General features: G+C 42.3%; 2 protein-coding genes across 2 annotated transcripts in view; one reads left to right on the forward strand and one right to left on the reverse strand.

Moving 5' to 3' along the window:
• LOC308090418 (uncharacterized protein) overlaps positions 1 to 23,000 on the forward strand; it is a 106,523-nt gene that overhangs the window by 45,444 nt on the left and 38,079 nt on the right. The gene's annotated exons all lie outside the window — the stretch shown is intronic.
• LOC308090028 (extracellular calcium-sensing receptor-like) overlaps positions 20,018 to 23,000 on the reverse strand; it is a gene marked incomplete at both ends in the record, with an annotated part of 40,670 nt that continues 37,687 nt past the window's right edge. The window contains 3 exons of the mRNA XM_080435054.1: positions 20,018 to 20,931; positions 21,005 to 21,128; positions 21,344 to 21,445. Of these exons, the coding sequence (XP_080291180.1) occupies positions 20,018 to 20,931; positions 21,005 to 21,128; positions 21,344 to 21,445 (1,140 nt within the window). The remainder of the gene's footprint in view (positions 20,932 to 21,004; positions 21,129 to 21,343; positions 21,446 to 23,000) is intronic.

The following is a 23,000-nucleotide window of genomic DNA, read 5'->3' on the forward strand; positions in this document are numbered from 1 at the left end:
CCCAGCACTTTATTGTGCATTGATATTTTATTGTTGTGAATTTGATTCGAATTATTTATTGAAGGACAAGTAAAGTGTGCTATATCTCCAAGATATTGGCAAGTCAAATGTGATACAATTTCGGCCTTGGTCACAGTAGTGCAAATGTGCATTCAAAGTTTCACCGCAATCGGACGCTGCGTTCATGATTTGCGGCATTTTGTTCAAAACGGGCCACTCCTGCAAACATTACATGTCAATGTTAGTCAATCAGGATGGAATATGAAAAATCAAACAGATCCGTCTTGATCACATGACTATAAAGATCATGTGTTCCGATTTGCGTGAAATTTTGATCAAATCTGAAGGCTTAATATAAAAAAAAAAGTTTTACATAAGTCTGCCTCCTGGTGGCGCTATAAAAGGCAAATGTGAAAAATGCAGGGCAAATGTTTTTCCTTGGCCTCTAGAGAGTGTGCATACAAAGTTTTACACTGATCGGTGCAGTTATAGGTAAAAACACGAATCGGCCTGTTACAGCGCCACCATGAGGCTGATTTGAACATTTTCAAATGACATTTCTTCCTCGGCCTAATGGGAATGTGTGTGCAAAATTTCACGGAAATTGCATGCTTTGTTCATGATTTGAGGCATTTTGTTCGAAACGGAGTACTCCTGCAAACTTTGAAAGACAATTTTTGCCAATCAGGATGGAATGTGAAAAATCTGAAATTAGGCGTTTCTTTTAATGACTATAGAGATACTGTGTACCGATTTGGGGGATTTTTGGCCAAAATCTGTAGGAGTACTGTTCAAAAATGTGTTTTGCACAAATCGGCCTCCTGGTGGCGCTATAAAAGGCCCATGTGAAAAATTTGGAGCAGAGGTTCTGCTCTGGCATCCAGGGAGTGTGTGTGCACAGTTTCGCTGCGATCAAGCCAACAGTGCCAGAGATTAGCTGTCCACAAAATGACAGAATGACACACGGACGGACACACACACACACACACACGGACGGACGGACAGGGGGTAAAACATACTCTCTCGCCATGCCTTTCGGCCTGGCGGAGACAATAAGAGCATCTTGTAATATATGTATATGATTAGTCAACACTAGTTTTATTTTTTAGTCTAGTTACAGGAAGTAGATACATTTGCAGTATGTGTCACACACCGGTGGCCAGAGCTAGTAACTGACGTAACGTCGACTGCATGCATGAGCGCTTCTTTTCGTCTGATCTGCCGCGCAACATTAATATTTAGCATTAAAACTAAAGTAACGAGCCTGTTTTGAAAATGTACTCAGTGGAAAGTACAGATACTTGTGTTAAAATGTAACGGATACAAGTAAAAAGTAGTCAGAAAAATAAGTACTCAGTAAAGTACAGATACTCGAAAAAAAGTACTTCGTTACAGTAACGAAGTACTTGTACTTCGTTACTTCCCATCTCTGGTGGTGGCCATCTTGAAAAGAATGGTCGCCATCTTGGAATTTTGAGTGGCCAGTGCCATTTTCCATAAGAGTGGCCCTTAGAGAGTATCTGTGCCAAATGTCATGCTTGCATCACAAAGTGAACGATTCCTTTGAAATCTGCCATTAACTTGCTGCACTGACTGTTTTGATGTGTGCTGGCCTCAAAGTGGCCCTAAAGTATGCTGCCTCCTGTTGACTGGACATTGATACTACAGGGCCTTTGCGTTTGGAAAACCTGATGCGATTCTATTGGCTGTCAGTGAGTGACGACCATACACGTCTCGCCGCCATATCCTGTGTGTGCACTGTGTGACCCATAGCCAAGAGGCAAATAGCAAGAGTCACGATCTCCGGTTTACTTCCCGTTTCTGCGTGACGTAGGTGGATTTCTTTCTAGGAGACAGGAAGCAGGTTGGAGTCTATTGATTCCAAGAGTGAACTCTCTTCCTGAACACACCTGTGGATTATACCAGGGACAATGACTTGGACTTTAGCCCCCCCTCGGACACACCTGTGGACTACACCAGGTACAAATGACTTTTTGTTGCACTCCCTCATGGAGCTACTTGCGGATTATAATAGGGTCAGTCCACCCTAGGTGGACACGCACTGACCTTTTGCACCTTAATCCCTTGTATAACGCACTGACTTTTTTTTTTTTTTTTGGTCTTTTTTTATTGTGCTGTTTTCCTCTAAGCACCTTAACGTCCATTGTCTATCATGCACAGTATAAGTATAACATGCACAGTATACAATACATTGCTGCTATGCTCAGGCACCTTAGTTTTTTTTTTGTTTTTATTATCTCAGGTACTTTGTAAATATGTAGATAACTTGTCTGGCCTTCTGTTGCTCTCTTGTTTTGATCTCCTTCCCACTTGCCCCCACCCTCTTCTTCCCCCCCCCCCCCTCTTCTTTCTATGGAAACTAACGTTGCGATGGGAACGATGTACAAAAAACGTGAACACAGCTTCTGAACCATTCCTTAGCTCCATGGTTACTAAATATTGGACCCAATCATCACAAGCCACACAATATGTACAAGATTTTCATATTAAAATGACTTTTTTTAGAGACACAAATTAGGAGAAAAACTTTGTTATCGAACTTTCTCTATCCCAGTGTAACGGATACCACTTGGTAGGCAAGGATGAGACCAGGAACCACGTTTGACAGTTTATTCTGTAGGAAACAGACAAATAACACAATATTTGTCTTTGGATGGGCACTGCATATCATCAAGACTTTCCTCAGCAGACCAGGAATCCACTCTTTTATTTTAGCCTGACCAATAACAGAAACCTCTATCTACTGTAATACTGTTTCCCTGACCAATAACAGAGACTTCTATCTAATAGTGTTTTTTTTATATACTCTTAAATAGAGTAGTTAAGTAACAATGCCATTGCAGCATACTGGACTCAACATTGAGTTTACAGAAAAACTACCAGCCAGAACATTCAATGAAAACAACTGTTATACAATTGGTACATTATATATTGCACATACCTGTAGGAAACAGACAAATAACACAATATTTGTCTTTGGATGGGCACTGCATATCATCAAGACTTTCTGTGTGCAACACAAAACAAAAAGTACATTCATTTCATTTTCGCGGAAAAAGAACAACACTGAATGACGTCATCACTAGTCCCAATTTGATGAAAAAAAAGACGTTTACAAAAGGGTTAATTGCACTCAGAATGATATCCTCATAATGACCCAACGTCATAAAATAATTAAGCACTGTGTGCTTCAACTTACATCTGAAATTAACTGTTTTTCATAGCAAAATCATAAAAATACATCACTGTGTTTTAAGAGCACCGCTATCAGCAGACCAGGAATCCACTGAGGCAGCTACGGCAACACCACTAGGACATACAGTGCGATATGCAGTGCACCAGAGTACCACAGTATAAACATTAGTTTGAACCAACAAATATTGGCTGGTGCTGCTCAATAGTGGACAAATTCTAAATTAACTTTTAACTCTGTTACACCAGCAACACACTCTCGCAAGATTTGGGAAGATATCTGAAGAGTCCATTTGCAGTCTGACAGACGAGACATAGAGGGCTCTGTCTGTCCCTTATATTATATTGTATTATTATATTAGATTTTAACTCTATGCTCTGTCCCCATAAGATATTCTAAAAACTGATAAACTGAGATTCTATATGTGAATAGTAGGCCTACGTGAAATCATTATGGACATTTCAAAAACACAACTATATACAACTAGATGTCTAGTTTAACAAATACAGGTCAAGAGGCCCAAAACGCCAAAGCCTGGCTATAAACTTATACACAACCAAGGGGCTTCTGGAAACACATGTCCAGCAGTTGTGTGAGGAGATGCTTCATGGCCCTCACATTTAGGCCCGATCCGAGGTTGGTCCAGACAGAGTCCAAAACTCATCATCTTCCAAAAACATTTCGACTGTCATCCCTTCTAAATAATCAATTTCCTCCTCATTCTTTAATCCTGAGAGTGCGCACGGCACCTGCTTGCAGGTTTCTAAGCAGCATGACTGGGGCTCCTAGTTTCAGTTTCAGATTATGGTCAGGGAGTCCAGAGGGTGTCAGTGAATTTAGGAATTCCACAGGCATAGAGTTCTTGTGGTTCTCCTCCTTAATTGAGTCAGCTGAGAAGTACATTCTGTCTTCTCCAGGGAACTCAACCATGCACCTGTTGTTGATTTCCCGGATATCGTTGTCTTCTATAGTGGTAAAATATATACCTTAAAAATAAAAGGACCTGTTACAATGTTGAGCAGAAACAGGAGCATATCTAGCATAAGACTGAATAATACGTGTGAGTTTGTGGTGGGAATTTTATGGGTTTCTTTAAAAGCATCTTTGCCAATAACAGTGCACTTTCAAACATGTAAAGCATTTATTTTCTTTAATGAAGAAAATACACAAATGCACATCCACATGACGTTGTCAGCCAGGGAGAGGGGAGGGGGAGGGTGGTGGGATGGTAGGAGGAGAAGCAAACCACGCCTACTTAGGAGACCATTTGTAGGATTTGTGTACTATTTCGTCTCTAGTCTCAATTGAGATTGTTAACAATCTTTACTCATAGTGAGTGACTCAGTTCAGCACTGTGAACTGGGCCTACAGCGACCCCTTTAGGTCAAACATGGAATAGCAAGAGATGGAGATCTGCTTTTTATACAGAAATATTCTTTATTCAACCTGGTTTGTGGGCCGGAAAAACTATATAATGATTAAGAAACTAAAACAAACAAAACAGGGGAGTATGATATACTGTGCTACTGGGATAATATAATTACAATACATTTTAATTTCAATTCATTAGTATGTGTTGCTCACCTGTTGAGTGTGTGTGTGTGTGTGTGTGTGTGTGTGTGTGTGTGTGTGTGTGTGTGTGTGTGTGTGTGTGTGTGTGTGTGTGTGTGGAGAGCTGCTGAGAAGCCTCCTCTCTGTGCAGATGTCAGCAGACGGGTGAGGACATGAAGACAAGATGGAAGGATGGGACCTGAACACATGGAAGAACAACATGAGGGAGAGACAGAGGGATTCAAACCTGTGACATTACCATGAGTTGTTGTGTGTCTACATCAGGCGTAGGCAACCTTAGGCAGAGTTATGTGTGTGGAAACAAGGGAGGCCAAACACAACCTGGCAGAGAACTGTGACCTCAGAACTGAAGTTGGCAAAGCTAACATACTATAAGTATACGTTCTGATGAATATCTGATTGATCTAAACATTGACAGTAATACAACAGGGCTCGAAGCCTTATTGAGATTGTACCGTTTCTTCCGCCGTTTTTGCAGTTCTGGCCTAACCGTGTGGTCGCTTTTTACGAAACTCGCCAATATAGTAGAGGGCTATGCCAAACGGCGAAGACCCGAAACTCAAAACCATCGGCCAAAGGGTGGCGCTGTAGCAATCAATTGAAAAATGCCAACTTTGAACAGGTACAACTCATGCCCTGTTTGACCTACAGCCATGAAACTTTGATACACACATGCGTCTCCTCATGCTGAACAACTTTCACATTCTGATGACCTCTTTTGACCTCTGACCTTTTGATCTCCCACCATTTTGAATTATATGAAAAACAGTAAAAATCTATCTCCTCCTGGGATCTTTGAGCAATCTGCACGAAAATTTTTACACATGAACTTTGGACCGTTTTTATGAGCCAATGAATATTGCAGTTTTATGACAATTATTCATCTGCCCCTAACACATACATGCAGACTCACATTTGTTTGAAACTTTGCAGTAATGTAGAGGGTCATTCCAAATATCACTGAAACCAATCTTACTCCAATTGGTCAAAGGGGGGCGCTATAGCAATCTTTTGAAAATGCAAACTTTATACAGGCAAAAGTCATGCCTCGTTTGGCCGATAGCCGTGAAACTTGCTTACACATGTGCCTTGACTCATGAGGAACACATCTATCACTTTGACCAGTATGCTCCGCCCTTAGCTTTTCCGCCATATTGAGCAGTTTGAAAAACATTTAAACCCAGGATTTCTGAGCAATTTGTGTGAAACTGTGTCATCTGTGTGAACTCCCTTTTCACCAGTTCATTTCTGTTGGTCCAATGGCTGATCGGTAAACCTTATGCCTTGCAATCACAAGGTCGCCGGTTCGAGTCCCACCTCATGCAGACTTCATCTCACTTGCATTGCACACAACATGACTGTATCAATGAATAAATGTGCAATTGTTAAATATAACATGAAACGCTTATTTGAGGGTAGTTATTTTCAATGTATGACGTACTTCATTCCCCCTTTTGTTTTGTGTTGTTGTATTCTCCTTTCTCACTGACAAAGGCTGTGGATTGAATAGCTCAATCATGTCAGCCTCTTGTTCCGAAGGTCTCCGGTTCAAACCCCACTCATTGCAGTTTACATTTAAATTGCATTGTACAAAACATGACCCTGTTAATTCAGACATGTGCAATTTTTTTTAAATGACATGAAATGCTTTTTTGAGAGTAGTTGTTTTTTATGTATGACATACTTGTGAAAATAGCCGATCTACAATCTCACAACTTTTCAGATAGCAACGCGTTGTGAGCTTGTAGATCGACTATTTTCACTAGTTTCCATTCCGAGAAGACAAAAAAAATCTTTATTGGTAAATGTATTGTGAACCAGTGATCTAGAGTTGTTAGCGAAACAGAGGCTTGGTTCATAACGGACGGAGAAACCTATAGATATCAACAGACACCATCAGGGAGGCCATATCTCTAGCTCAATGAGAAGAGAGGCAGCCTGTGAATCCATAGGCAGTGATGGGCAAGCTACTTGGAAAATGTAGCAAGCTACACTACCAGTTACTCTCGATTAAATGTAGCTCAACTACAACGGAAACTATCGTCAGAGAAATGCAGTAAGCTACACGGCAAAAGTAGCTAGCTACATCGACACTACTTTTTTTAATTACTTTTTTGATCAACTTCATGATCAAGAACAACTTTCCACTAAACAAATAGGCAGGTAAAAAATGCTCAGTTTGATTGTTTATTATAATGTGTGATGTCAAACAAAACTGACATATTCAAATAATATTCCTATATATTCCTCATTTTGTAAGTAAAATCAATTGATCAATTTAGACTGTATTTAAATCCAAATAAATGTATATAAAAGATATGAATTATCAACACTGCTCTAGATCAGTTGTTCTCAACTTTTTCAGGCAGTGACCCCCCAAAATAATCATATTTGAACTGGGGACCCCCACCCTGACAAGCACTTAGAATGTAGGAGTTGAGGCATTATTTAGTTTGACTTGGTTCCACAGATACAAATTGTGAAAATAGCAGATCTACAAGCTCACAATGCCACACAATGCGAAGCGTTGTGAGCTTGTAAACTGCTATTGTGAAAATAGCAGTTTTTGCCTTTTCTTATATTATTTGACTATTTGGCCAATATCTGACACAGTTTTTATAGTATAGTTTGTTGATTGTAATGATCTACTTTTTTTTCTTTCTTTTTTTTTCTATCAAAAAGGCCTTAAAAGTCCATAAATGGTCACTTCACTGTCATCTGGGGACCCCCCAAAAATCATGTGGGGACCCCCCTGGGGGTACCGACCCACAGGTTGAGAACCACTGCTCTAGATTATCTTTCCCTCTTATGTAGCCTACTGTATGTATTTATTTTAGTTTGCCTTTTCTTTTCCCCACCCCATAATGTTTGTGCAATAATCCAAGCCGTTAGCAAGAGAATTGTGGATTATTATTGGTACTATAGTAATCTAGTTAAAACTGTCCTACCAAGGTATGCCCAGATGGAACTAAGTAGACAGTTGCAGGCCACAGTCTCTGTAGGTCATAAATTTCTACCCCTCATTAAGGAAAAGAGAGGGGGGTGAAACGGTTCCCACTATCAAGTGGGGGGTTTGGTTTCTAAACAAAGAGATCTTGCATACCAAAGCGGGGGTAGGTGAGACAGGGCAAATGGTTGACTGGACAGATAGCAGAGGTGCCAGTCTGCTCTGCTGGTAACAGGAAACAGTACTAAAACACAAGGCTTTGTGGGTAATCAGAACTTCCGGTTGCTGGAAACCTCCCTGAAGGAGGGCCTTAGGCGGGAAGTTGATAAATAAGCCTGTCTTGGAGCAGATAGTTTAGATTCGAAGAAGTAACTGTACCTGTAACCGGTGTTCCGGAGTATGGGCTTTAGAGTGACCCACTGACCATTTGGAAAGAGTGTGAGATTAATATTTTCTCTCTCATCAGGTTTAATTACCTAACTAACCTAACCGTAGGTTAACTAACCTTTGGTTAATTACCTAACCGGTGCCTACCTGCTAACCGTTGCTAACTGGTACCTAAGTATTAGACTAGAGTTTTATGTTTGTAATGTGTGTATAGTAAATAAACATCTAAAAGACACCAGGTTTGAGTAATTTGCTTAAACTCTCTACACTCTGACCTCCCTTTTCATGGGGTATGGCGATCGTAGCTTAGCTGCACAAAGCAGAAACTATGATTTGCTATAAAAATGAACAATGTTATTCATTTTCTGCCTACAGTGAAATAGCAGCTATCTATTAGTAATCTGTTGACAAAAAAGGGCATTGACTTGTGTGCTGTTTGGGAACAGTTGACAATGCAATGGTTATGTAAAGCTTTTCATCAGCTTATTTGGGGCTTATTTTTATAGACCTGGTTGCTTGTTTCTTTCGCACAATTTGGCAACACTGCTTCTAATGGCTATCAAAATTAGCTGTCTCCGTCTGTGATCATAGAGTTATAATATATCGTCTGTGATCCATGCTCTGTGGCTGCTATCAACAGCCATGGCTGGGACGGTGGATAGGTCTTTCTGTTACTGTATGATCCATCTAAAAGTACCACACACAGCTGAAAAGTATTGCGGACACGTTATTATGGATCCCACTGCGCATCACGGACTGCTCTCTTCAGTCTTCATGTGGTCTCTGGTCTGTGTTTTGATTTCCTTCCTGGTTTGGCATGACCCGCCCTATCCTGCCTCTGATTGGCCTACCCGTAATGTTCCTTACCCAATCGTGAGTCGTCATATCTAAACCAACCAATCATCATGGATTTTATCCGTGGATTTTTTTTTTCTTCACAAAACTTTATTTAGCAGTCAACTTTTCTCCAGAGAGGAGTGTGTAGCGTTGATGGACGTTACATCACTACTTGGGTCTAAAAATAGCTACACTACAGAAAACGCTACTTGGTTCAAAAGGAGCGACGCTACCATCACGCTACTGGGAAATGTAGTTAAGCTATGTAGCGTTGCTACTTGTAGCTAGCTAACTGCCCAACACTGTCCATAGGGTACTGGTTCGATCCCTGTCCCCAACAATGCGTTGAGGTGATCATCATTTGGAATTCTTAGTTTTACAAATAGTGTTTCTTGAGGTTAGGTCGTTGTTTTACTGGTTAGTGAGGGTGGGTGTAGAAAAGAGTCATCTAGTCAGCAACCTTCCCCCTATTCCCATGAATTAGATCCACCCCTCTCACCTGCTCTCACTCATCACCAATCACACCTGTCTTCACTCACAACTCATTAGTGGCCTTTTTCTTTGAAATAATGTGTAGTTTTTCAAATATTTAACTTTAAGTTCCCGATGCCACGTTATTGGCCATGGCCATTTAAAGGGTAGCAACATTAACAAACACATGAGTCTATTCCTGTAACAATGCTCTACATTACATTACATTACATTACAGTCATTTAGCAGACGCTTTTATCCAAAGCGACTTACAATAAGTGCATTCAACATAGGTAGGGAACGAAACTACTAATCACCAGAAGTCTTAAGTGCATTTCTTGCAAAAACAAGCAACCAAGAGTATACCTAGCGCTAAGGTAAAAGTGCAATATATCAGCTACCTACTTTCTTAAACAGACGAGACAAAATAGCAAAATCAAATGAGCACGCGCTAATACAAAAAGTGTATCGACTAAACAAGATCCAATAAAACAGTACAACAATAAAGCAAGAGTTCGTACAACTAGTTAACAACAAGTAAGTCAGGCAAAGAGGAAGGGTAGTGTTTCCTGAAGAGGTGGGTTTTCAGCCTGCGGCGAAAGATGGGCAGTGACTCTGCTGTCCTGACATCAGTGGGAAGTTCATTCCACCACTGTGGGGCCAGAACAGAAAAAAGTCGTGACCGTGTCGATCGACCAGAAGGACCCTTGAGTGACGAGGCAATCAGTCGCCCCGAGGTGGCAGACCGAAGTGATCGGGCAGGGGTGTAGGCATCGACCATAGCCTGGAGGTAAGAAGGAGCTGTTCCTTTCACTGCCCTATAGGCTAGCACCAGGGTTTTAAACTGAATTCGAGCCACTACGGGGAGCCAGTGCAGAGAACGGAGAAGGATAGTTGTGTGGGAGAACTTGGGGCGGTTGAACACCAGACGAGCCGCAGCTTTCTGAACAAGCTCCAGAGGTCTGATGGCAGATGCCGGAGCACCAGCGAGGAGGGAGTTGCAGTAGTCCAGGCGGGAGATGACAAGAGCCTGGATGAGCACCTGGGGTGCCTTCTCCATGAGGAAGGGGCGAATCCTCCTGATGTTGTAGAGGAGGAATCTGCAGGACCTTGTCACTGATGCGATGTTTGCCGAGAACGACAGTTGATCGTCCAGGGTCACACCCAGATTCTTCGCAGTCCGAGTTGAGGTCACCACAGCATTATCAATGGTGATGGCCATGTCTCGGTGCGGACAGCCCTTCCCCGGGAGGAACATCAGCTCAGTCTTGTCCAGGTTGAGCTTCAGGTGGTGCGTCGACATCCACTCCGAGATGTCAGCCAGACAAGCAGCAATGCGTGCCTCCACTTGGGTGTCAGAGGGGGGGAATGAGAGGATCAGCTGGGTGTCATCGGCATAGCAGTGGTAGGAAAAGCCATGTGAGTGGATGACAGCACCAAGAGATGTAGTGTAGAGAGAGAAAAGAAGAGGACCCAGAACCGAGCCTTGGGGAACCCCAGTAGTAAGTCTGTGTGGTTCTGACACAGATCCTCTCAGCATCACCTGGTAGGAGCGACCCGTCAGGTAGGATGCAAACAGGGAGAGTGCAGAGCCTGAGACACCCATCTCCTCAAGGGTGGAGAGGAGGATCTGATGGTTCACTGTGTCGAACGCTGCAGACAGGTCCAGGAGTATCAGGACGGAGGAGAGAGAGTTCGCTCTAGCGGCATGGAGCGACTCCGTCACTGCCAGGAGGGCAGTCTCGGTCGAGTGACCCACTTTGAACCCAGACTGGTGGGAGTCCAGGAGGTTGTTCTGGTGGAGGTACGAGGACAGTTGTTTGAACACAGCACGTTCGAGAGTTTTAGATAGGAAGGATAGAAGGGAAACCGGTCTGTAGTTCTTGATCTCAGAGGGGTCAAGTGTCGGTTTCTTCAGGAGGGGGGTGACTCTGGCAGTCTTGAAAGCAGAGGGAAAGTAGCCAGACGTCAGAGAGGTGTTAATAAGGTGGGTTAAGAAGGGAAGAAGTTCAGGTGCAATAGACTGCAGCAGAGTGGATGGGACCGGGTCCAGGGAGCATGAGGTGGGGCGACTAGAGGTAACAAGGAGAAGGACCTCGTTAGGGGAGAGGGGAGAAAAGTGGGATAGAGAGGGGGAGGGGGAGGGAAGAGGAGTAGATGAAGATAGAGAGGGAGGGGTGGAAGGCAGACGGGTGTGGGTAGTGCGCAGGGCACCAGCCGGGAGAGGAGGGAAGGAGGATCGGATATCGTTCACCTTCTTGTCAAAGAAGTTGGCGAAGTCGTCGGGGAGGAGGGACGAGGAGGGAGGAGGGGGTGGTGGTTGCAGGAGAGAGGAGAAAGTTTCAAAGAGTTTTTTAGGGTTGGAAGCAGAAGCCTGAATTTTAGTGCAGAAGAAAGCAGCTTTAGCAGCAGATAGAGAGGAGGAAAAAGTAGAAAGGAGAGATTGGAAGGTAAGAAGGTCCTCCGGGAGGTTGCCATTTCTCCATTTGCGCTCAGCCGCTCTCAGGCTCCGTCTCTCAGTCCGCACTGAGTCCGACAACCAGGGGGCAGGTGGAGTTTGGCGTGCAGGCCTGGAGGTGAGGGGACAGAGATGGTCCAGGGAAGAGGATAGAGTAGAGAAAAGAAGATCAGTGGCGGTATCAGGGGATAGAAGAGCGAAGGATTCAGGGGCAGGGAGAGCAGAGAGAGCAGAAGAGGAAAGATCAGTGGGGGAAAGTGAGCGAAGATTGCGACGTGAGGAAACCATGTGGGTAGGGAGGGGCTGTGAGGGGGGAGAGGAAAGAGAGAGAGAGTAGGCCATGAAGTAGTGATCAGATAGTTTCTTACCCTTTTCACTGGAAAGAGGAGTGACGGACAGGTTAGCAGCAGAGCAGCATCTGGTGAAGATCAGGTCCAGTTGGTTGCCAGCCTCGTGGGTAGGAGGAGATGGGGAGAGAACTAGGTCGAAGGCGGCGAGAAACGAAAGGAGTGGGTCTAACTGCTTCTCAGTCGGGAGGTTGAAGTCACCCAGAAGGATGAATCCAGAGCCATCGACAGGGAAGTGAGAGACTAGATGGTCCAGCTCCTCCAGGAAGCCACCAGCAGGGCCCGGTGGGCGATAAACAACTGCAATGGTGAGCTTGACTGGATGAGAAACAGTGACCACATGAAATTCAAAGGAGGTAGATTCGATCCCGCCTCATATCGCCTTTTGCCGTATCCCTCGAAACCGCTTGTTGCTGCTTGCAGCTATATTTTTTATTTGAATTCTGAAAGGTTTTGGACATATGAGGTTTCCACCCGACAGCGACGATATGTGAAATGAATCAAGACTGAGCAACATAGTTTTCTCAGTTAACAGTAAACAAACAAACGAATAGTATACTGTAAGTGTAAACAGGGGAATGGGTATATTTTACACACAAACCCAGCGCGCGCACACACAAACAAACTTTAACAACCAGTAGAGAAGAGATGGCGAGTCACGAGCAATCAGAAAAGATGGCTTTCACAAACTGGCGGTACAAGCACTACTTCACCTTTATTGAAAGGAAAGGAAAGAATGTACACGTGAAGTGCACATTGTGTGCCGGGGGAAAGCGTTTGTCCACGTCTGTCCAAAGCAACTCCAATTTAAGCAAGCATCTCTCCGCGGCACATGCTTCCACTAAACTAGTGGCCAAAAACACGAACACCGGCGATGATGACGCCGCCACAGATGGACACGGTGCCACGCCGTCCAAGCACCAAAAGCTGGATTTTATTCCTCCACAAAAACTTGTGACACAGACTGAACTAAACGGTATGATAGGCAGGTATGTAATTGAGAACCTGTTGCTGATATCAACAGTTGAGTCAGACTCCTTCAGAGCCATCAAAGCTAAAATACCTACGAGAGGGGGGGCCAGTACGCCAGACAGAAGGACGTTCTCAAAATACTTAGACGCCGAGTATGTCAAAATGGAGAGCTCAAAAAGAGTTTTGACGAGTTAGACTATGTGTCTACTACTGCAGACATTTGGACTGCACATAACAAAAGTTATCTTGGCGTAACTGCGCACTGGATACATCCACACAGCCTGGAACAAAGGAAAGCAGCCCTAGCATGCAGACGATTCAAGGGCCGTCATACCCATGGCAGTATTGCAACCGATCTAGACAATATTCATTTGGTATTTCCCACAAAATAACAGCTACCGTCACGGACAATGGTTCTAATTTTGTTAAAGCCTTTAAAGTCTACCAGCCAGTTGTTGAGGAGGAGGATGACTCTGGCAATGATGAAGATGAGGTGACTTTTATGCATGTTACTGATGTCTTAAACAGTGGTGATGCTGATGCTGATGATGTCGGCGATGATGTTGTGATCACCTTGCCACCGCATCATAGATGTGCATCGCAGACGTTAAACCTGATTTCATGTTCTGATGTTGAAAAGTGGCTACAGTCAAAACCAGAAGTGAAAGCTACCTATAGAAGTGCAACAGCAAAATGCACAGGGTTGTGGAACAAGGCTAGCCGTTCCACAGCGGCTGCAGAGACTGTTGAGAATGTCATAGCAAAGAAGCTGCTTGTTCCTTGCACCACCAGATGGAACTCATTCTATGATGCCGTAGCTCGAATCTGCGAGATCCCTATGACTGAGCTGAACACCCTCTCCTCCAAGTTCGGGGTGAAAGCAATCACAGAACGGGAGCATCTGGTCCTCAGGGAGTATTGTGCGGTCATGAAGCCACTGACAAAAGCCTTAGACATTCTTCAGGGCGAAGATAACTGCTTCCATGGCACACTCCTACCCACCCTGGACTTGAAGAGTGGCCTGCAAATCCTCATCAACCTTCCAGAGGCAGTTGTCATGGTAAGAACTGGTATCTTTAAATACATTTAATACATCCATACTTTATGAAAAAAGTAAAATCAAATTAATATTTTAGGGACATAATGTTCAAGTGTGTGTGTGTGTGTGTGTGTGTGTGTGTGTGTGTGTGTGTGTGCATGCGTGCGTGCGTACGTGCGTGCGTGTGTTAGTCAGTATTATAATGTCACTTGCATCATGTTTCATTTCAGGCAATCAAAACCAGATTTGCGGTGGTGCTGGAAAGCGAGAGTGCCATCTTGGCTGCTGTGACCCTACCCAGGTTTAAACTACAGTACACTGGGTACAGGAAGGCCAAGGCAAGTCTGGTGGCAGAGTGCCGGAAAGTCCAACATGAAGTCCCGCTACCAGGTACCAGCACACACAACCTCAGCACTGACTCAGCCAAAAAGGATGAGTTCTTTGACTTTGAGGAGGAGGAGGAGAATGACACCACTTCTACTGCTGAATGCCAAATCGCGGATTATTTCAAATCAGGGGCACAAGGGATGGACACTCAATAGATATCCACTGATAAAGCACATTTCACTCAAATACAATGCAGCCACTCCGTCCAGTGCTTCCGTAGAGCGACCGTTTAGCCTGGGAAAGCTGGTCTTCACTCCAAAAAGGAACAGGATTTCTGACCAGAAGTTTGAAAAGCTTCTGCTTCTTAGGTACAATCACCGGTTTAATGAGTAGTAGTAGGATGGTTAGATCACTGGGTTGGCTGGATAGGTGAAGGAATGCATACCAAGGGTGTGTGTGGATGTATAGATGAATGTCTAGAAGTTAAAGTTGGATCTTAACTTTTCAGTACTGTACCATAAATGCACCTCATTTTGTTTAACTGTACTTTTGTTCATGAAGGGGTGAAACACTAGGCTGCAGTATGTATGTCTACCAGACCAGTTGTCTGAAGTTCTGAGACAGTTTGGTTTATTTAACTTACGCTAGTTTTAAAAGCACTTTATATTGTTAAACTGTTTACTTTTGCTCAAAGAAACTACTTGAAGTAGGCTACAGTATATCTAACAGACCCGTTGTCTGAAGTTGTAAGACGGTTTGTTTTCTTTAATTTACAATTCAGTGTTAAAAGCACTGTAGGCTATAGACCTTTTGTTTTACTGTTGTTATGTTCGCTACCAGTTGCTGTGTCTACTATATAAATGCACCTTATATTTTGTTTGTCTGTACTTTTGTTCATGAAGTAAAACTTGAAGTAGGCTGCAGTACGTCTATCTACAAGACCAGTTGTCTCAAGTTCTGAGCCAGTATGTCTTTAATTTACAGTTGTTAAAAGCACTTTGTTGTCTAACTGTTTACTTTTGCTCAAAGAAAACACTTGAAGTAGGCTACAGTATGTCTACCAGTACCATACCAGTTGTCTTGTCTGAAGTTGTAACTAAGACAGTTTTTCTTTAATTTACACCAAAAGCACTGTAGTCCAGTGTTTCTTAGTTTTTCTCTTTATAGTTGACAAATGTGAACATGTTGCTCTGTAAAGCTTTAAACCAAATTAAGGAAGAATTTTGACTAGCACAACTGTCACTGAATGGAAAATAGGTTACTTATTTTCATTTCAACATATTATTGAGACTTAAAAACTGGACTTTTGAGGTCCAAAAAGTTTGAGAACCACTGGTGTAGGCAATTATACACCTGTTTTATTGTTGTTATCTACCAGTTGCTGTGCGTTGAGGTGCAATAAATATTATATTGAAGTGCAATACATATTATTGAAGTTGAAGTTTATTTCTCCCTCATGGCAAAGGTTATTATGTGTAAGTACCTGTCTATGCTGTTCTACTCTATGCACCTGGCTTGTGAAATCTGCTCCCCAAAACAATCCAAATTCTTTGACATATTACAACTTTTTTACGCAAATAGTTACTTTTCCTAGTAGCCGAACTAGTAACTTTTACAATAGAGTAATTCAGTTACTAACTCAGTAACGTTTTTGGAGAAGTAACTAGTAACTATAACTAATTACTTTTTTTTAAAGTAACGCGCCCAACACTGCTCCTCATACAGTTTCTTACTCTCTTTTATAGCTTGAGAGGCATAAAATAGATGTGAAAATCAGTGGTAACACACATTCCCTTACATGGACACAAAGATAAAATCACACTTAAGAAATGCCTTAAAAGGCCATTTCTTCCAAACTGAGAGGAAAGACTAAGGCCACATCCACACGGAGACGTTTTTAGGTGAATTCTTATGCATTTATGACCATTGAAGCAGGCATCACAACTACTTGAATTTTCAAGCGATTTTCAAGCGGTTAAGTTGGTAACAAAAAGTCACAAAACATTTCTGTCTCCGGTCACTGAAATAGATAATGGCCGCGTTTCCCAAAGAGATTCGTAGAGATGCTTGCAGCTTTTGGGATATGGGACATTTTGCATACCTTTACTTTTGGTATTTTAAGTATATTTAATTTACTTGCATAATGGGGACACTTTAGTGTTTTATTTACCTTGCAGATGTCACCTCACCGCTGTAATTTAATTCATTAATATATTATTCAAAAGTTGTATTTGGAGTGGACTGCTTCAGGACATCTGACAGTTGGCTCTGGTCTTTTTATGATCCATTTCACTGTATGCAATGCAAAGGGTGTTTAAACTGCTGTGTAGCGTAGGACAGCACTACGTAGTTTACGTAGGCTTTACGTAGGCTTCGTCCAGGAGGTCTTTACGTGCGTGCTGTCTTCCGAATTTAGTTTAGCACACACGTAACGCCGTGCACTCGAGAACCTACGACGATGGTGTCTCCCGAAGCCAGTTTAGATGGCACGTAGGGCACAACCAGCTGCTACTAATGAAGATAGTGCGTAGCGGGGTTGCTACTGCGCAGCTGCGTGGAGGCTCTTACGCAGCTTCTAGGCTACGCACGAGCTGTTTTATACCTAGGCTATTTGAAGTAGTAGTAAGTAGTCACGACGTGTCCTGAACGCACAGTCTACGTAAAGTCTACAACAAATTTATTGGTAAAGGACAGAAGATGGACCGGGCAATACGTGACAGAGACATATCATACAGATCATGTAATGACAGTGCCCAGTCAGAGTCACAATCATTCATTTCATAGACTGGTTTACCTGAACTGAAAATAAAAGTCATCTTGAATACTGATTATTTATATATTATTATTAATATTATTAGCGAAGTATTATTATTATTATTATATTGTTCATTCATTAATCATTGAGTAACGGGACCTGAGTGTTGCGACCAGTGTTACCAGTGTTGCCAGAACATTTTCATGAAAATATTTTAGAACCACTGGTTTAAATTAAAAAAAAATTTGGGAAGCAAGCCTAAATAAGCAAGAACACTTTATAAATATGCAAAAAAAAACAAAAAACGCAACTACCAATTTTACACGCAACTTTACAGAAAAAGCCAGAAAAGGTTCTGCCCAAAGTCGCTTATAATAAGCCGACATGGCAACGCTGATTCTCTTCAAGACTCCGTCTGATCAACACAGCATATTTATATTTTTATTGTGTGCCGTCATGCTTGTTTGAGCACAGGTAGAGAGCCTAAATGTGTTTGTTTCTTGTATTTAAGATATTCGATAGAAATTATTTTCTTTTTTAATCCTAGATTTAGCTAACACTTGTGGTGCTCTGCTCTGAGACTCTCTGATCAGCACAACAGATGTTTATTTTTTTGATTGTGTGCTGTCATGCTTGTCTGAGCACAGGTAGAAGCATATATGTGTTTGGGAATGTTGTTGAAGGTTATGTTATTTTGTCAGCTGACACCCAAGCCATAGGACGTTTCTTTGATATCTCCGACATCTGATCTCCGAAGCATTGCTTCCAGGTTGGAAATGTGTGCAATTTAACTCCGCCTGAAACCTTATTATTGTTATCGTTATTGCATCCGATAATGCAGCACCGTCGTACCATTGCTAAATTAGAGCGATAGACAAGTTAGAGATAGATAGAAGAGAGATGGAAGATAATGTACACCGTAAACACTTGCTGCTTGCTGAACAACGAGTAGGCCTACAGGACTACAGAGCGATGTACCAGCCATGGTACCAGCGTGTCAAACTAGTTATCTCTAATGGTGGCCAAAGTGGGCGGAGTTAACACTGTGACGTAACTGTGACGTCGCTACACCCGCTCTCTATAGGTTCTCATAATGTCTTTCAGTATACTGTAGAAAACATACGTAGTTTGGAGGTTTTCCATCTGCGTTCAATTTTCCTTAGCACTCTTTTAAAAGCTCAAGTTTGGTCATTTTTCCAGGTTGAAACAGGGTCCGCTCATAATTGCGACATCCCATTATTCCGAACATTAGGTTAGTGTGAGGCTAGGTTTAGGGTTAGGGATAGGGTAAGTTATAATGAGGACAGTTGAAACTCTGTTGCACAAGTTTCTGCCGGTTTTCGCGGCTCCCTAGTGTCCACCTCGTGACTCTGGCCACAGTCAACTGGTAACTGGACATACCTGCAATACTTTTATCCACAGAGAATGAAGAGATGCTAATTGTCAGAGCTATAATATACTTAAATTCACCTTAGCCTTTAATGGAGGGTAATCAACTTTGCACCAACTTTGATTCATGATACTACTGACGTATATCTTCCAGCCATAGTCATACATAAAATGAGCCAGAACTCGACTTATTGAATTAGTACAAATAAGTGGTTAAAATAAGAAGTCTGCCAGATGTTCCTTAAAAGGGCACTACAGGTAAAGGGTGGGGGGACCTGGCCATTTGCACTGGAAAGTCAGCCCCAGGGACACAGACAAACACCTCTCCTTGGATAACAAAAGAAACATGTGTTTACCTCTAGAATGGAAGTTTTTGTCCTATTGTATTCACTTCGTTTGAAGCTCGGCACCATGTGAATCTATTTAACATGTCTGTTGGAGCCATTGTCTCCCATAAACCCCCTTTTAGGAACAGTGGTGACAAGCCAACAGTGGTACAGACTTATTTAAATCACTGGGGTAAAACACCAGGTTATTAAGAGGGTATTATCTTTTGGTGAAAACATATACTGAAGTTAAAATGAATAAAATATTTAACTATGGCCTGTGTAGTTTTAATATAGGTAAAAGCCAGGAGAAGTAAAACATGTTCACTTTGAATTGATTCTGTGTTATTAGAAGCCTCATTGAAGTTAACTATTGTTTACAGATGAATGGGAATGTAATTCTTGGTATCATTCTAAAGTGTATATTGTGCAAAGTATTAATCTAATAACAAAACTTCATTGTGAAATATGGTTCTGTACTGAAAGCCGATATTGCTGAATTGATTTCCATGCAATGTGTGACCCAACTATAAATGCGCAGCTCAGCTGTCCGCTCGGGCCGCGACGGATCAGCTCCTGATTGGTTGAAAATGAGGACTAGGAGGAGCTTTTGCTAAGGAGCGTCGTTTAAACCTTTTGTATATATACTTGTTGTTTTGTGAGTAGCAGTGTGCTGCTATTTCTGGACCCGCTTGCAGTAACCATTTTGATGCTCCTTGTCGACAAATAAAGACAGGAGGAAACCTTATCACCTTCGGATTTGCTGTCTCCTTTTGTCCTAACACTCTCACTAAAGGCTTGCGTTCTTCCACGTTTATTTCCACGGTGTGTCCACACATCAGATACATCACTACTTTTAATTTAATCTGGCAGCAAACTTAATCTTCTGCCAACAAGGTTATCAGCAATTAAATATATTCATATACATTTATTGTTTTAATACAGACAGAGAACATACAGTATATTGTCGTTGTTTTTACATCTTGGTGGCACCTCGACCCATGATGGACTTCTTAGTATTTTTCTCAGGTTTCAAAAGGATTATATAACACTTTGGTCCAAACAGTGCCACCAAAAGGCCAAAACTAGATGCTAGAATAGCAAATACCTCCACTACATCTGCATATTTGCCTGGAGAGCTGATATATGCTGGTATGAAGGCTATCCACACGGCACAGAAGATCAACATGCTGAAAGTGATTAACTTGGCTTCATTGAAGTTGCCTGGAAGATTCCTTGCCATGAATGCTAGTAGGAAGCTTATGAGTGCCAGTAACCCAATATAACCTAACAACACCGCAAAACCAACTGTTGATCCCACCGCACACTCATAGACTATCTTATCACTGTGGTATTGTGTGTTTTTATGAGGAGTTGGTGAGGCAGACACGAGCCAGGCTGTGCAGATTGTCGCCTGAACACAAGTAAGAACCAGAACTGTTCCTCTCTGCTGCATAGCACCAAAATACTTCATAATGTCTGCACCCCCAGGCTTTGAGGCCTTGAACACAGCCAACACCACCATAGTCTTTACCAGGATACACGACACACACAGCACAAAGCTAATCCCAAATGCTGCATGCCTCAGCTGACAAGTCCAGAGCCTGGGACGTCCAATGAACAGAAGTGAGCACAAGAAACATAGCTTCAGAGACAACAAGAGAAGGAAGCTGAGTTCTGAGTTGTTGGCACGTACCATGGGTGTGCTTCGATGATAGATGAAGATTCCCAGGACAATGGCACAGATAACTGTGCCTAGCAATGAGATGATTGTCAAGGAGATACCCAGGGCCTCATGGTAGGAGAGGAACTCCATGCTCTTAGGGACACAGTGGTCACGCTGGAGATTAGACCAGAAGTCCTCTGGACAACTGGTGCACTCTGTAGAATCTAACAAACAGGAGAAGATTAAAGGGACAGAAAAGGAGAGTATCAGCCTAAAGATAATCACATAAATACCTACCAGTCTCATTGCTGATCTCTCCCTCAGAGCAAGCAATGCAGTCAAAGCAGCAGACAGGTTCCCCTTTCCTTCTGGCCACACGGGTTCCAGGGGAACAGCTCTCACTGCACACTGACTGAGGCGGCTACAGAGGAAATTAATTATTCTCAGTCCAAACAAAATTTCATTCACATCATGAGCTCGATATTAGATATTTTGAAAATCCAAAGTGACCTTTGTGGATTCAAAGCTCCAGAAGAGTCTGTCTTCATCAAGGATGAGTTCTTCCCCTGCGGAGGCTGACTTCTTAAACATGCCTACATTGTGAACTTTTGTGCTTCCATCAGGGAGCCACACCCAGTTCATGACATCATAGATTGGTAAAGCATCACCATTCTTATCAAATGATACTTGATCACCAAATGATGTTGTGAAGTTGATCTTTTCCAAGTAATACACAAGCTAGAAATAGTGATGAGCAACATTTTGAATAACAAGATAACCTATACAATTTAAAGAATAGTGACTCTGACTGTTTTGGTATGTACAAGCCTGCACTATTTACAATATAAACATTAATGTGTTTTGTTGTTCCAAGTCTATGAATGGACTATCATTATTATTATTATTATTATTATTATTATAAATTTTGGCTCGATTGGAACCATTCATATCTTTGTCAATTCAGTTCAATTCAATGGAGTGTTCTGAACACATCCCCACATCATCACTGGCTCCATTCCAGTTTGCTCATGGCCCCAGCCCATCTATGGCGGATGACGTATTGACCACACTGCATGCAGTACTCATTCGCCTGGAAATTGCCCTAGTCTCGGACACAGCACAGCAGAGAAAGGAAGGGAACTACTAAGGGCAGTAGAAATGGAGTGCAGGAAGATTATTAAGTTCAATGCAAAGAAAACTAAAGTAATAGCATTTAACACAGGGAACAAAACCATTGCTACCGCCAGTGGGACAGCTTGAGGTAGCCAAGCTGTCTGGACCTCCTCGGCAGAACAGGATCTGAAAGTTCAGAGGGCAATTGCCTGAAATGCCTTGTATGGAATGAGGAGAGTGTGAAATCTGACATAGGAGATGACCTCAAGAGGAGGCTGTTCGTGGCTACAGTCGAGTCAGTACTGCTGTACAAGGCCGAGAACTGGACACTCACAGTACAACAGGATAAGGCCCTAGATGGCGTCTACACAAGCCCGTAGCACTTGCCCTAGCCTTGACGACCTTGCAGGCTTATGCGAAGGCTAAAATGGAACTTATGTTATGTCAGGTGATGACAGGTCATTGTTGACCTGGCATCCTTTAGTGTGTATAGTTTCAATGTACAGGCTGACGATAGGTTCTTGGTTTACTTATGTATTAGTAAATTGTAAATTGTACACAAGATCTACAAATGGCACTTGAAGAAACATGGGCGGACCACACACATGAAGTCATTTGATTTGACATTTGACATTGCCCAGTGTTGGGCAAGTTACTTTTATTTTGTAATACATTACATATTACTTATTACCTTAATTTTAAAGTAACACATCTGGTTACATATTACTGTGTGAGCAAGAGCAATATATTACTTATTACTTACCGGTATTACTTTTGAGTTACTTTTACCAAAATGCTCAAATAGAACAACTAAATGGCCTAGATCTTTTTAAAATAAATATAAATAAATAAATAATGAGTTGTTCTTCACATGGACACTAGGCCTATTGATTATTAATATATTAAATGTTTTGTATTTATTCGACTTAAACAATAACATTAGTAAACAAATCACATCATGCAGTGTACTGAAGGGGCTTTGCCCAACTCAGGGGCGAGAGTTAGATGGGCAGATAGTAAGCATGGATAGATAGCAAATAGATGTCAACATCTATTTGCTAGTAAATACACAACACAAATTCAGATTCAGAACAAGTTGTTCCATACCGTATCGGGAGATGCTTGTGGTAGCTACCTGTGTGACACTGCTGCTGGGGAGTTCTGTCTGGTCTGACAGACC

Source organism: Gymnoscopelus braueri (genome assembly GCF_963280865.1).
Source record: "Gymnoscopelus braueri genome assembly, chromosome: 8".
In the NCBI taxonomy this organism is placed as follows: domain Eukaryota; kingdom Metazoa; phylum Chordata; class Actinopteri; order Myctophiformes; family Myctophidae; genus Gymnoscopelus; species Gymnoscopelus braueri.